Genomic DNA, 15,560 nt, shown 5'->3' with positions numbered 1-15,560 from the left:
AGAGTGGGAAACCTTTTCTAATATAGACTAGGCCTTAGTTTTGTAACCTGCTTCTGTCCCTACCTACTATTTGCTGCTTCAGGAGCAGGCAAAACATGCTTAATTCGACTTGCCAATCCTGTAATACTAGGAAAGGACAACCAGGGATACTCCTTTAAGTTTGTCATAACCTAAAATGTTCTCCTGCAATAGTATAAGAATAGCCATACTGCATCAGATTTATGGTCCTCCTAGCCCAGTAACCTGTCTTGACAGTACTAGATGCTTCAAAGGGAATGAACAGAACAGGGCAATTTCAAGTCATCCACTCCCAACTTCTTGCAGCTGGAGGTTTAGGGACACCTGGAGCATAGGTCTACCCTACTTTTTAAACTCAATTGTATGTATAGCTAAATTCATTTTCTTCACACACTATGTAAGCTGGAAGCATATTTACAAATTTTATTAGTCTCCTTCAAAGCCAGCCTTAAATCTTCACCTGATATGAATGATTCCTATTTTTTTAAAGACTAAGGGATATAAGTTATAAGATATAGTCCCTTTTTAAAACACCAGAACTACTAAACTATTCATTGTACTTTTATAATTATATTTCCATATTTCTTAAATTAGCTGTTGAGTATCCCCCTTCCTTTTAGACTACTACTACATTTAAAGTGTCTGTTGTAGTGAATTCTGCCAGTGAATGTTAATTAGGCTTGAGTCATTGCTAGCCATACTTAAAATTATTGGTTTTGTCCACTGTGTGCTTCAATTTAAAAAGTCCGTGTTCAATGTATTCTCAGTGCAAGATGGCAGGAGCAACTGTTTTTAGATTTTATTTTAAAATTTCAACTCCTCAAGACCCCAGCTAACAGTGACTTGGGTACAGGGCTATTTTTTATTCATTGAAAACATGGTTGCTTTTTTTCTTATTTTGTCACTTTTAGATCATGAGTAGTTTAGGAGCATAATCTATGCCATACTGACAGCCCTTCGTACGTTACAGGAATTACCATGATACAAATATAAGAGAATCTAGGTCCTTGCTCTTCTTGTAGAGCACAAGACAGAATTATATCCACAGGCACCTGGAAAAGAGAACCAAGAGCCAATGCAAAAATGCTTGTGTGAGCTAAAGCCATGTCAGATGTTTAAGTGTGAATCCAGTATAATTTAAAAAAATACTACCCTCTACATATCAGTTTTGACTAGTGGCTATTAATGCTAGCTGTTCTGGGCTCTGAATGGTTTAACAAATTAGAGACTCTAGTGCTGTGTTATACACTGCTGAATACTAGTATTGGTACTGCAGTAGGGGTTAGAGGCCTCAACTAATCATCAAGGCCCACTGTGCTAGGCCCCACACAACTGCAACAGTCCCTGCCCTAAAGAAAAGACAATTTAAGTGTTAATTGTTTCTATGAGGCTAAATAATTAAACAAATAGCTACAAAATTCATTGCATATCTACTACAACACTTCATACGTCAAAAGTGTTTAGACAATTGTTAGCTTATCCTACCTGGTCAAAACTCTTGTTTAACTGGGACAAAACTATATCATGCTTTTTCATTAGTTTCTGATATTCTGCCAAGCTGTCTGCTTCCTTTGTGAGTTTCTCTAGACAAAGCAAAGTAGGCAAGGCATCAAATATGTGGCCATTAAAATAGCTGAGCAAACTCTTTAAAGTTAATTGCAAATTAAGTTCCAGTCAGGTTTTCATACCATAAACAAGCCTGCAAAGTAAAACACAATGCTTCATTCTGTTCAGTGCCTTCAAACCTGACCTCAGGCTGTATACTTATAAGATCCTCCAATCTCTATGGCAACAGTACCAAACTGGCCATGGAAGAAGTAGAGCATATGTGACTGGCAAGAGAGCACACCTCACTTCTTTTACACTGTTTGCATAGTTTCTTTATAGATCTAGTTTATATCTGTTGGAGAGGAAGGGTCAATTTGTGCCAGGGAAAAAGTATTGTCTAGCTTGTGCCATGACAGGTTACACTTTAGGAAGGTTAAAGTTCCCATGCGCTGCAGGCCACTCTGTACTATCACCCTCTGCGGACTTGGAGAGAGACAGGAGCTGGCTGCAAAACTTCACCTGGTGTTTCACTTAAACTGGCACAGCCACTTAGGTACAGACACATCCATCTATTGGGCTTGATCTGGGATGTTAAGTTACCCATGTGGTAGCTGAGCTGACTCAATTCATCAGTCAATCTGTGCGGCTGTCAGGGCCCAATCACCATTTTTTCGGGCCCAGTACAAATTTGTAACACTTCCACACACACACACACAACCCCTCATCCCATACACACGATCTCATGAGCCATGAACAATTTTTTCCTCATGGTAACGAGGGTTGCAGCCTGGGCCCGTCTCCAGTAAAGTGTGCCCTTTTTCCGCCCCAGCTGGGGGCCCTGGCAGCTGCTTCGCCCCCGCCCCTGACAGAACGAAACTACCACGGGGCCAGCGAAGTTTGACTCTGCGGCCGCTGTGACGGGAGGAGGAGATGGCCATGGCCGTGCCCTGCCTGGGGCCCTGCCCAGCCGCCCGCTCTCGCGGCGCTCCCCGCGCGGTCCCGTGCCCTCTCCAGAAGCGGCTCCACGGCCGGGGCAAGGCGCGGCAGGCCGGGCGGACGGGGGCGCTGCCCCACACGCGGGGCTCTCCCCAGTGACCAGAGCTGGGCGCAGCGCTTCCAGCGCTGACTGCCAGGGAGCAGCGAGAGGCCGCCCAGCACCCAAGCGCGGCGCATGGTCTCCGCAAGGCGGCTGCCCCGCGCAACCCCTCCCGTTACCTAGCGCAGCCGCCATCCGCCCGTACGCCTGGTCCGAGGCGGGATCCGGTGCGCTCGCGGCCATACTCGGCACAGCGCAACAGCCAGAGGCTTGAGACTTGACAGTCAGTCGCGCGCGCGCTTAGTCCCAGCCAACGGCCAGCAGCGCCTTCTCGAGCTTGGCTTCACGTGACGCAGGCGCGACGATCACGGGCTCCGGCCTGGTGGAGCGCCGTTGATGTTGCCGTCACGTGCTCCGCACGGACCGTTCGCTCTGTGGATCGCGCGTGGCTGCTTCCTTGTCTCCACCCCTAGCCCCGCCCTCCCTTCGTCCTCCTCTCCAAGGAGATGAGCGCGCGCGATCTCACACGCACGCACGGACGCCCGGTTGTGGTGACGGGCTGACCTCGGCCACGCAGGATCTCTGGCCTGGGCTGCGGGCGGGAGCGGGTCGTGATGGGAGAAGGTGGGGTCGGGGACTACAGCGCGCTGGGTTCTGAGCAGCTCGGGCTGGAGCTGGGGCAGGAGAAGCAGATGACGTGAGTCCGCTGCTTCTCGAAGCTGTGGGGCAAGGGGCGTGCTGGGTACCTGCTGCGGTGCTGTGGAGCCTGGGCCTCAGCAGGGGCCTTGTTGCTGGTTTCTCCAGCCTGCTACAGAGCAGGCTCAGAGGCGTGCTGAGTGTAAGATTGCTCAGTACTCTCCATTATAGGCCCCTGCTTTCACTTGGTTATAATGCTGCCATCCCTTAACTCCTGGTGCTGAAATTCTCCACGCTGGGTGTCTGCCTCTGGAGAGGGTCAGCAAAAATGCACCAGCCCTTTCAGAGAATGAGGCTAAGGAAATACGTTCTGGCAACCTTTTCCTTGAGTTGCTGTAGCGCCCCCAAGCTTTGTAGCAAGACTGGGGGCTTCCTTTGCAATCCCCTGACATTTGCAGTCCCCAGCTTCCCCAAAACTGGTGCCTTCCATGTCTCTTCCCTAGTATCTGAATTCTTCAGCTCCCCATCCGATGTTTGCCTTCCTGCTCCTCTGAGCATTGATTTGACTGTTTAGAGGGTGTCATTTTACTGAAAACTGATGTCATTTCTGGTACCCGCAGTATGGAAAGACCAGCGCTGGAGATATTGCTCAGTTCATCTTTTTCTCCCACTCTGGGCTTCACGTATTCTGCCATGTTGCATCCAATGCTTGGAACAGTCACCCTTTTCTTGTTCACCCACATCCCTCATTCTCTTCCTCTCCTTAAACCTCACTTTTCCAGTAGCCCTTCCTATCTTTTTCTCATCTGTAATCCTTTTTAATTACCTTACCTTACTGTTAGTCCCATGTTTTTGTCTAGTTTAGGCTCCAGTCGTAAAATCATGTCTGCACAGACTAGTAGTGTCTGTGCAAATGTAAGAGTCCAGTCCGCCTGCATTGTTCAGTTTGAAGTATCAGGACCTTAGATTGTAAGGTGGGAATGTGTCTTAAGTTGTGTTTGCAAAGTACCAAGGTTTACATAGAGCAATATGTGATTTTAAATAATAAATATCAGAAAGATAATTGTGGATAAATTAATATTTAGGCTTTCTGCTGAAATATTAACCATTTGTCTCTTTAAATTGGTATTAAAGGACCATGGAAAGCATATATTACTAACACTGACTGGATACCTGAATGGGTGGAGATGCATAAATGTCACATCTCAGTGGCTACCCCCACCAACAAGTAGCTCAGAAATGCTTGATGTAATCAAAACTTAAATTTCCAATACAATTGACAGTTTGTATATTTTGAAGACCATTTCTCACTGGGTGAATTTTCAGAAGAAAGGGATGAGCCAAATTGGTACAGCCTCCTTTAAAGGCTTCACAAGAAATAGAACAGCACAAGAGCTTTACCTTAGTTTTTTCCTGTGAAGTTTAGTCTTGTAGGCCATGATTTTAAAAAATGATTGTGGCTGCAGACCTTTGGATGCCCAACTTGAAGCACCTCAAAGGGACCTGATTTGCAGAAGGTTCTCAGTGCTTTCTGCAAAAACAAGAGTCCTGTAGCACTTTAAAGACTAACAAATTTAATTTCTGCAGGCATAGGCTTTCGTGGGCTGTAACCCGCTTCGTCAGATGGATTACAGCCCACGAAAGCTTATGCCTGCAGAAATTAAATTTGTTAGTCTTTAAAGTGCTACAGGACTCTCGTTGTTTTTGCTGGATACAGACTAACATGGCTACCCCTCTGGAACTTTTCAGTGCTTTCTGCAAATTAAGTGTCTCAAGTTGGAGAGTTAAACTACAAAGCACCCAAAATCACTAGTCACTTTTGAAAATCTTGATTTACAAGACTAAACTTTGCAGCACTACAATTTATGCTGTGGTTCATAGTTTTGTGCTTGCAACTATACCACTTTGCACTGTGATCTCACCATATTTCGCAAGCAAGAATGAAAGCTAAAAAGTACTTTAAAGGAGACCTCCAGGAAAAATCCAGGATGCTGTAATAAGTACAGTTGGTAATTCAGCAGGTGGTACTTTCTCCTTTGAGTCAGTGCTGAAACAATATCCCTGCATGGTGCTACAGAGCATTGGTCAGCATCCCAGCTACCTCCCAGCTGCTGGTATTTCTGTTAGAGTGCTGCCTTTAGACTGAGTTTGGGGATTCCATCTTTTGTAGAAGCCTCTCAATTAGTAGATGTTTGAAATACACCATTGCCTACTCCCCAACCCCTATGGTTGCTGGAGAAGAGATTTTTCTTCCTTCATCTGCAACCTACAGCTTCATGACTGTTTTGGGGAGTTCTGTTACTCACTTTCTCCTGTGTCTATTGTTCTGCCCCAGTCTTCTGTTACATGCATGAGGGCCCTCCACTACCCTACCGTTTCTCAGTCTTTTTATTTTATTTGGTGGGTGCAGAAGGGTCATTCCTGTGAATAGCTCCTGTGCTAGTTGCTGATGTTGGTTATGTCTTTCCCAAGCAGCAAATGAGTGAAATTGCCATGATCCTTGTCAGTTTCATTGCTGCTCACCTGATACTTTACACCCTAAAGCACTGAACTTTTTTTTCTTCTTCAAATTAAAGCTTAAGTAATGAAAATAGTAGTGGCTTAGCTCTTATGATTTTTCTAGGGAATTTTTTTTTTGTTATATACTATTTCAAACCCTGGGTTTAGCTACCAGTTATATACTTTGACAATTAGTTTCTGAATGAAATCTAAGTCATTGTCATAATATGTGGCCAAAAAGTATCTAGAAGAATGATTATCAGTCTCTAAGCATTGAGTTCTGAGTTAAACTAAGATCAAAATTCCCAGCAGCACTCAGGTGTACTCATATATCAAGAACTAAGATCATCACTCGTTCATTAGCTTAACACCTGATGTCTTGCCAGACAAATATTAATATCTAGGGGTAGTATATGTTATCTTATTATGAAAATGTCTCCAATCACAGAATTTCAGAATTGCCTCTATATTTCTAAAACACTGTAGCAACCCTAGTGAAAAAGCATTGTAATGATGGGGCATTGGACAGGGTGGGCTGGTGCTCTGAGGTGGTATAGAGAATTCTCTTTGCTATGCATGGCTAGTGGATCTTGTTCAAATGCTCAGGGTTATACCTATCACCATTTTTAGGATTGGGAAGGAATTTCTTCCCCCAAGTTAGATTGGCAGGCACTTTGGGATTTTTGGTTTGTTTTGTTTTTTGCCTCTCTCTGCAGCATGGATCTGGGTCACTTGCTGGGGTCATTTAGGTATGTCTCAGCAAATCCATTTCCCTGCCACTGCAGGGGTCTTATGCTTTGGTGCACCTCGATCTCTCATGTTCTCTTTCTATGGCACACAGAAGTTTAGTCTTCTGAGGGTTGTAATATTTTAGTCTAATCCAGGTAATTGACCTCAATACAGGGGCAACTGGGTAGGGTTTAGTAGCCTGTGATGTGCAAGAGGTCAAACTAGATGATCTAGTGGTCCATTCTGGCCTCAATCTCTACAATGTACATAATGGAATATAAGCACAAGGACACTTCATCTATACATAAAATTCAAGTTAGATTTTGTTGTTAGTAAGAAGATTCATTATATAACCATTTAACTAACTTCTCTATCACAGGGAAATGCTTGAACTCTCAATATTTGAATTGAGAAACACGATAACAGAACTGGAAAAAAGACTTAGCAGTGTTGAGGATGAAGGTAAGAGAATAGTAATCGGGGCAGGATTCGATTTTAATCAGTAACTGTCAGTAAATGTCGATTTCAGCTGGCACACTGACAGGAGTGAGTGAGCGAGTCCATGACAAAAGAGCTGCAAAGGGATCCCTGTACTTCCTCAGGGCAGTGACACCCGATTCCTGCAGGCATTGGGGGATGGGGGGGCTTTGGCCCTGGCAGGGCAGAGCAGAGAATCCTGCTAGAACTGCAGGAGGAGGAGGAGGACAAGCTCCCAGCTGCAGAAGTGTCTACCTGTTGCTGAATGGCTCTGCACTCACCAACTGAGAGTGCCGGGGATTTCTGCCCTGCCAGAACCACAGCCTTCCCCACACCTTGTGCCTGCAGGGATTGGATGTTACTGGCCCGGTGTCTGTGCAGGGAGCCCTCTGCAGCTCTGCTGGCATGGGAGTGGGGCTGTGATAGCAGAGCTGCACAGCCACTGGGCTGGTAACACTCAATCCCTGCAAGCACAAGGTGTGGGGAAGGCTGTAGTTCTGGCCTGCCAGAGCAGAGACCACTGGCCAAGACTGCAGGGAGAAAGAGTCTTTGTTATCCCTGGCCTCAGAGGCGGTCACCCCACTGCTGAATGGTTCTGTCCCTAGGCAGGAGATATTCAGCAGCAGGGAGGCCTTCCCCGCAGTCAGGGACTTGACATCCTTGCAGCCCTATTCAGGGGTCTCTGCTCTTCCTTTCCAGGATCTCAGCCTTCTGTGCAGCTTTAACCTTCAGGAATCTAGTGTCACTAGCCCTGTGGCCAAGCAGGGAGCCCTCTGCAACACCACAGTCATGTTCCCACCCACTCATTCACCAGCCAGGAGTATGGAAATCATCTCCAGACAGGAACTGTTCAGCAGTGGGGTGGCTTCCCTTACAACTAGCGGTTTGTCTTCCTCTTTACTATCCTGGCTGGCAGTCTCTGCACTGCTGGGCCAAGGTGACCACAGCCTCCCAAAGTTAACACCCCGGTGTCTTGGGCCCCTCAGCCACACAAGAAGCCCCCTGGGGCCCTGCTGTCAGCACTGCCCTAAGCCTAAACCCAACTTTTCCCCCCCACAATTGTAAAAATCAAAAGTTAAAAATAAAAGAAACTTAAAAATAATCAGAATTAAAAGAAAACAAAAATCAAATTCTGCCAAGTCTAATTATAATAGATTCTGATCAATTAAATGGAAAATATGTCCAGTAACTTGCTCAAGTGTGTTGTCAACCAAACACAGGTGGGCAGATGCCCATCAAAGATCTGCCCCTGAGATTTAGGTTTTGCCATTTAATATAAAATGCTCTTCAAATTGGATTTACATTCGTTTAGACTACAAGGGGCCTAATCTCTGCAGTGACAGTTTGGCTAGAGTAGTCATGAAAGTATTAAACTAAAAGCAAAAGAGGAAAGTAAAATGAGACAAGGGTTGAGCATTCAGCACAGAATTGAGATGTTGAGAACAAAATTAATCAAAGAACCAAAGGACATGAAGAAAGTATTGAATTGCCTATACCCCAATCCTTGAAGCCTGAGTAGCAAATGAGGAATTGAAATTGCTCTTTTATGAGCATAAATTCCAAATTTCCATGGGACAACTTCTTTAGTCCTCTCTATCTGAACAATCTGCAATCCACTGTCTTGAAAACGGAAGTTACCCCCTAGCCCCTGGGAAACATCAGCAGCTCAGATCAGCATTAACCCATTCTTTTCTGATCACCAATCTACAAGTACACTATCCAAGAGCTTCCTGCATTTGCAGTGGAGGGCAAACCAATCAAGCCTTTTGCAAAGTGAGCTGCTTCCTGCTAATGTGCAGGGCAGGCAGTAAAGTTTTCCCACAGTGCACCATGTTTCTAGTGCTAGAGTGCCCCATTTCAGGAGGGGGGTGCACTAGGGACTCAGGGATATGATTACTGTGACTCAGGTCTGCACACTGCAGCGTGGATGCCAAAGCCCTAGATTCAAGCACAGGTCAGGAAATTCTTAATCTAGGGTTAAAATAAAATGTACACACACTCAAGTCCATGGTTCCCGAACACAGGTCAGCTGATTCAAGTCCCACTAACCCTGGGCTTACATTGCAGACATACCCACAGAAGTAAATGGCAAAACTTGAGTTCCATTGGGCCAGGATTTCACCTAGTATCTTTTTCAGGTTCCCTTGTTTGTAAATGGTTACTTTCTTGGTTACACAGGTATGGGATATCAGACTCTGAAAGAAGGTGGAGTCATTCTGAAAAAGGCAATTTCTAATTCTAGTGGCATTAATTAAATTTTGGAAATAAATATAGTAACTCTGTGTTTCTTTCGAGGTAATGAATGGAAAACCAGGTATGAGACACAGGTAGAATTGAATAGACAACTAAAAAGGCAAACTGGCCTTCTTCAAGAAAAAATGGAACATATTCGTGGAAATCCAACAGGTAAAAATGGGCATTCGTAGATATATTAATATATAATTTTATAAATACTAGAGAAAACTATCAAGGTATCACATTTTGCTTATTTACAGATAGATTGTCTTCTATTCGCTCCTTTGATCAAATGTCGGTGGTGAGTACATTGGCATTTTATTGCATAAGCACAATTGAATTGCATAATTCATTGTAGCTAAGGAAATTATTAAATAATTTCAGCCATTTGCAGTCCAGAAAAAAAATCAATGACCGTATCCAGGAGCCACAACAATCAACCCATTTAATTTTTCATTGTTTCACCTGTGCAACTGTTTATAAACTTGTAAGGCGTATAGTAAAACAAGTAAATAGGGGATACATAAGACATGAATCCTGGGAGATATAATCTTACATACTACAGTGGGAATTCTAACTGAGTAAAGACTACATGATTGGGTGCTAAATCATGAGTCATACTGAGGTGGAGTAGCTGGACAGTTTCAGTTAATAATTTATATAATATATATTCTAGATACACTCAGTACTATTACAGATACATCATACACAACAAATTTAAGGAGAAAATCCTCATTGTAGAATAAGTGTTACATTTGTACAATACAAAATGGCTTAAGCATTTTAATTTCTTTAACTTCACTTCCTCCAAAGCATGCACACTTCCCTTCCACCCAAAGCCTGAAACATTGCCCAGTGTGATGAGGCTGGGAAGAGAATGGCACTCTGGCACCATCAGAGACCTTCACCCATAGTGTGTATGCACAAGGGGGCAGAGTGAAAACAAAGTTGGATTCTGGACTTTTTTTTAATCTCTCAGGATCCAGATACTCTTATTTTAAGGCCCTTTGTTCCTCCCATTCTGTTGTCTGATGGGGAACAAAGAAATGGAAAATCCATCTAATGTAGGCAGAAGTAATGTAAAGTAGGGGACAGAGACTCTGTGAAATGCTCCTTCCATCTTGAGAGCTTGCGGAAGCACTCTATTTGAACTCTGAGTGGTTCAGGCACTCCAGATTGGGTGGAAGGAGGTTGAGCCAGGAAGTAGCTGCATTATATATCAAGTTCTCTTCCCAACCCAGTGCATTTCCAAATGGAAGTGTGTGTGTTGGAATTAATACTGCTCCAAGCACAATTAAATTCCCTCTAAAGCTCTATCCCCCTCAGATGGAGGTTTGGGCACATCTATGATGAAGGGAACTGTGATGGGGTGTCTGCCCCACACTGGCACTGAAGGAGAGGCTGTGCGAGAATCAGCCAATAGGACGGGCTGGGAGGAACAGCAAATCAGGGCCCAGCAGGCACATATAAAAAGAGCTACAAGGCAGAGCAGAGCCGTCACTGTTTGGAGCTCAAGGAGGGAAGGCTAGGTCTCTTGCAGGCTGAGGGGCCTGAAGCACCTGAGACAGAGCTACTGCTGGCGGGAACTGGGGGAGCCAGAGGAGCTCCTGGCTGGCTGCTGAGAGTGAGTAGTAGCAGGCCCTGAGGAGGGGCGAAGAAGATGCTAGGACTATGAGGAAGTGGCCCACGGAGAAGAATTTGAGGTGCAGCAGGAGGCTATGATCCACAGGGTCCCTGGGCCGGGACCTGGTGTAGTGGGTGGGCTCAGGTCCCTCCCCCCACCCACTCGCCACTGAGGAAGTGGCCGGACAAGGTACTGCAGTAGCCACTAGGGAAAGTGGCTTGACTACTGAGGAGTCAAACCTCCCCCAGAAGGGGGGAACAGACTGTGACTCATTCAAAGGGCTGAATCACGAAGAGGATGCCGTGGGTCCTGACAGCTGTGATAAGGGCTACAGGTGAACTAGGTGGAAGAGTGACGATGTGCAGACCGTGGGCGTTGGCCTGGATCTTATCTCCAGATGACCAGCAGGAGACACCAGTCCAGCGGTGAGTGGTGTGAACCCATCACAGGAACCAATGACAGTACAATTTCTAAAGGATCTGTTCTGCCAGAAGGCAGAGGAGGAATCGAGAAAGCAGCATAGAGGGGCCTGGACTTCTTCACTGGTATCTAGGAAACTTCAGGATTCCCAGTGCATACCACTACCCTGTCCATGAGTCCTCCTTCACTCTTATTTCTCAGGAACTGCAAGTTTTCAAGCTTGCAGATTTATCCAAATCTGTTTTTCTCCTGTGAATTTGTCTGTGGGAAAAGGAAAATATTTAGCCCTTTGAGGATTAGAATCAGAAACTAACATTTTCGGTGGACATGAGCAGGGAGCTCAGCAGCCAGCCTTCATCCCACTTATGTCAGTATTTTTTTAATGTTATTTATTAAAATTCAAAGCCCCAAACTTGCCATTACATATGAGATCCTATGAAGGCATACATATGTCTGTCTAAATGATACGCTCTAGTTCAAACAGAAATTAATTCAGGGAAGTTTTGTGGCCTGTGTTATCCAAGGTCAGAGTAGATGATCACAGTGCTCATTTCTGGCCTGGTGATCCATTAAATAATACTTCCAGTAGAAACTGTATCATTTCTGCAATGTCCAAATATTGGATAACAGATTCCTTTCTGAGGAACATTGTAGAAAGATAGTCTATTCTTGTCATCTTTTTGTTATTTTTAGAATACCTTTAGGAGTTTAAACTAAGAATTTAGGGAATTGAAAGACCATGGTAAAATCTAAAAAGTTAAAAGAAAAGCATGAGAACTCCTTTTGACTAGAGAAGATGGAATGAATAAAAATACAAACAAATTACCTTTGTTTCTTCTTTGAGTAGTGTTTCACTGTAGGCATGTCTGCATTCCTCCTGCTGATCGGAGAACTTCAGTAGCAGTGTCTGTTGGGCCCGCACATGCGCTGTCTCTTCTTGTGTTGCGCCATGAGGCTAGTTAATGCGCACAGACTAGCTAGCTATCCATTCTCATTTCCTTCTCAACCACCTCTGGTAGAGAGAGAACTATTAGCAGTCCATTGAGGCTATTTTTTTTCTGTTTGCAGTTAGATAGTTTCCCCAGTTCTAGTTGTTATTTCATTGCTTGTTTTCTACCCTTCCAAAAGAAAAAATCAAAAAAGAACAACCTTATTTTTTTCTTCCCACCTTTTTCCCCTTCAGGGACCTTTCCCCTTAGTGGGATATTCCTGGTTCCCCGGGCTTCAAGAAGTGCCACACTTGGAATGAGGCTATCCTGGTTGCGGATAAGCACTCTCAGTGCATCTGCTGCCTCGTGAAGGCCACATATAGCAAAAGTGCACCCTTTACCAACAGCTCCAGCTGAGATCCTGCAAAGACAGAGAACTCCACCAAAAGATTATCTTCATGGAAGCAGCTCTCCAACCCAATCTCCCGGCAGACATGAGTCTTCCTCACAACCTTTGACTTCTAAGGGAACAGGGTTGAAGAAGCAGGCTGGGTCTCCTCCCATAAGTCCTCCAAGAAGAGGGCAGGAAGTCCCCTAATTGAGCCTAGAATAGCTGCAAGCAGTCTCCATCTCCCTCGATATTATCGGCACCAAGATCACATTCCGGCACCCATGCACAGCGACTGTCTGTTACTGGTACTGTTGACAAGAAGATGCTCCCAATATGTGAGTCTGCCTCAGTACCGCCAGCAGCAGCTTGCCTGGCACAAGAGAGACCAGTACAAATAAAGTCTTTGTCTGCCCCGGCACCAACACTGGGACATTTGGTATGGACGGAATTCCATTACGCCAGAGACCTTGGTGTACTGAAACCTGAATCCTCACTTCTCGGTACTAACATCGTGGCACTGAGCCTTTACCAGACATAGGGGATCCGCTATCTAGCAAGGGTCGGACAGAGAGCCAGAGGAAGTGGTCTCACAGTACTCCTCCCAAGCTCCTTGTGAGACCCACTATCAGCAGGGTTTGAGAATGTACACACAGGTGGCTCCACCACCACCACCATCTTGGTATGGCCACCCCTGGGCACCCCACCAGGCCCTATGCCACAGTAGCTGTATTGGGATTCTTGGACGACACACTGACAACCTGCCTCCCGGGCTTCAAGCCTCGCCTGAGAACCCTCCAGGCATACTTCCTTGGCAACAGCATCCAGGAACTCTGAACTGCCTCAGGAGATAGAGGAAGCCAAAATAGAGGACATAACACCAAGACCATATCCTCCTCCTCCCCAGATGAAGCCATCATGCTTGCCCCTTCCGCCTTTTCCAGGAGCTGGTGAAGGGAGTCGTGGACACCATCCACATAGCATTGAAGGAGGTCATGGCAGGAAGGCTTATTCCTTGGCCACATAACAGTTCCATATTGCCAATTACCAGGTGCTCACAACCAATATGACTACACAAATTATAACAAACTTAATTATTTTATTGACAAGCTGCCAGAGGTGCATTGGGAGTCCTTCAAAGCCATTATACAGGAGAGACAATTAATAGCAAAAACATTGCTACAATTGGCCCTTGATGCTGCTGACATGGCAGCTAGATACATTTCCACAGCAGTGGTGATGCGACAGTTGTCATGGCCCCACTTGTTGGGATTCCCGAAAGAGATGCAGTCCATGGTGGAAGATTGTGGTTGTATACCCATTTGGCCACTGATTGGCAGTGTTCCGCAGTGCCTGGGAACACATAATGTCGGACCAATGGGTTTTAGAGATCATCAGATTTGGGTACTCTATCCACTTCACCTTCGTTCCCCCCTTCACAACACCCTTCCCAGTCCCTCTTCAGGGACCCTTCTCACAAGAGTTTACTATAACAGGAGATAATCATCTCCTCCAGTTACGAGCCATAGAACCAGTACCTCAACATCTATAGGGCAAGGGGTTCTACTCTCATTACTTCCTAATACCCAAAAGAAAGGGAGGCTCGAGATCCATACTTGACTTCAGAGCTCTTAACAAGTCTGTCAATGCTCAGAAGTTGGTCACCTTATCAATGATCATTCCTATACTGGAACAGGGAGATTGTTTTTTGTCCCTCGACCTTCAAGACGCCTACTTTCACATCTCGATCCTACCATCTCAGGTTTCTCAGGTTCACTCTGTGACATTATCAATATAGAGTCCTCCCCTTCGAGCTATCATCAGCCCCAAGAGTATTCTCCAAAGTTCTCTCAGTGGTAGCACTCACTTACGTTTGCAAGGAATAATGATTTATCCGTATCTGCACAACTGTCTTCTCAGAGCCTGATCTCTCAAGGAGGCCCCAAAGCCATCAACAGTATGATACACCTATTCACAGAATTGGGTTTACAGATCAACACCCCGAAGTCAACCCTTACTCCAGTGCAATCCCTAGAGGTTGACTAGGCACCATACAGGCCAAAGCCCTCCTACCTCAACACATGTTCCTATCCCTGGTTTCACTCATAGACTGTTCAATTTAGTCCACATATCGGCCAGACTGCCTCCAACTCTTGGGACACATGGCAGCAGGCATGGCAGTGATACCACACACCAGACTCCACAAATGATGCCTCCAACTATGGTTCAGTTTTCTTTACAGACCAAACAGGGACAGGCTGGACAAGCTTCTGTCACTACCCACCAGGATAAAAAACTCCTTAAACTAGTGGAAGGACCCGACCAATGTGTGCAAAGGGATCCTTTTCTCACACGTCATCATCGTTGTTCCTTACTACTGACGCATCACTCATAGGGTGGGGCGCACATTTAAATGGCCTCATGACACAAGGCAAATGATCACCTATAGAGATGTCTCTCCACATCAGTCTTCTTGAACTATGAGTGGTCAGGAACATCTGCCCCCATTTCCTCCCGCTGATCACAGGATCACATACAAAAATCCTAATAAACGACATAGCCTGCATGTACTATATCAATAGACAATGAGAGGGGGCAGGTCACCCTCCCTATGTGCAGAGGCAATGAGATTATGGAACTGGTGCATCTCCCACAATGTCACTTTGTCTGTGGCTTACCTCCTGGGCATGCAGAACTTGATAGTGGACAACCTCAGTCACAAATTCCCATGTGATTACGAGTGGAAGGTGCATCCATCAGTACCCCATGACTTATTCACATGATGAGGAATGCTGTCCTCAGACTTGCTCATTACTTACCAGAATAAGAAGTGTCCATGCTACTGCTCCAGGGCAGGAATGATTGGACAACACTCTCTGGGTGATGCTCTTCTTCTTCCCTGGGACAAGGACCTTCTTTATGCCTTTCTTCCATTTCCTCTACTGCTGAAGGTCCTGCTAAACATACTTAGCCAAAACAGACCTGGTACCCTTACTTGACACAGCTCGCAGCGTGCCTGCC

At 45.4% G+C, this 15,560-nt stretch overlaps 1 protein-coding gene across 2 annotated transcripts in view; it reads left to right on the top strand.

Annotated features, from left to right (window-relative positions):
* Positions 1-3,216: 3,216 nt before the first annotated feature.
* CCDC169 (coiled-coil domain containing 169) overlaps positions 3,217-15,560 on the top strand; it is a 60,024-nt gene continuing 47,680 nt past the window's right edge. For both annotated transcript variants that reach the window (XM_067562747.1, XM_067562746.1), the window contains exons 1-4: positions 3,217-3,299; positions 6,846-6,928; positions 9,239-9,349; positions 9,439-9,479. In XM_067562747.1, the coding sequence (XP_067418848.1) occupies positions 3,217-3,299; positions 6,846-6,928; positions 9,239-9,349; positions 9,439-9,479 (318 nt within the window). The remainder of the gene's footprint in view (positions 3,300-6,845; positions 6,929-9,238; positions 9,350-9,438; positions 9,480-15,560) is intronic.

This window comes from Emydura macquarii, unplaced genomic scaffold (genome assembly GCF_026122565.2).
Source record: "Emydura macquarii macquarii isolate MOO-44397 ecotype Brisbane River unplaced genomic scaffold, CSIRO-AGI_Emac_v2 contig_2473, whole genome shotgun sequence".
NCBI lineage: Eukaryota > Metazoa > Chordata > Testudines > Chelidae > Emydura > Emydura macquarii.
The sequence above is the reverse complement of the archived record's forward strand: the minus strand, read 5'-3'. Positions and strand labels throughout refer to the sequence as shown.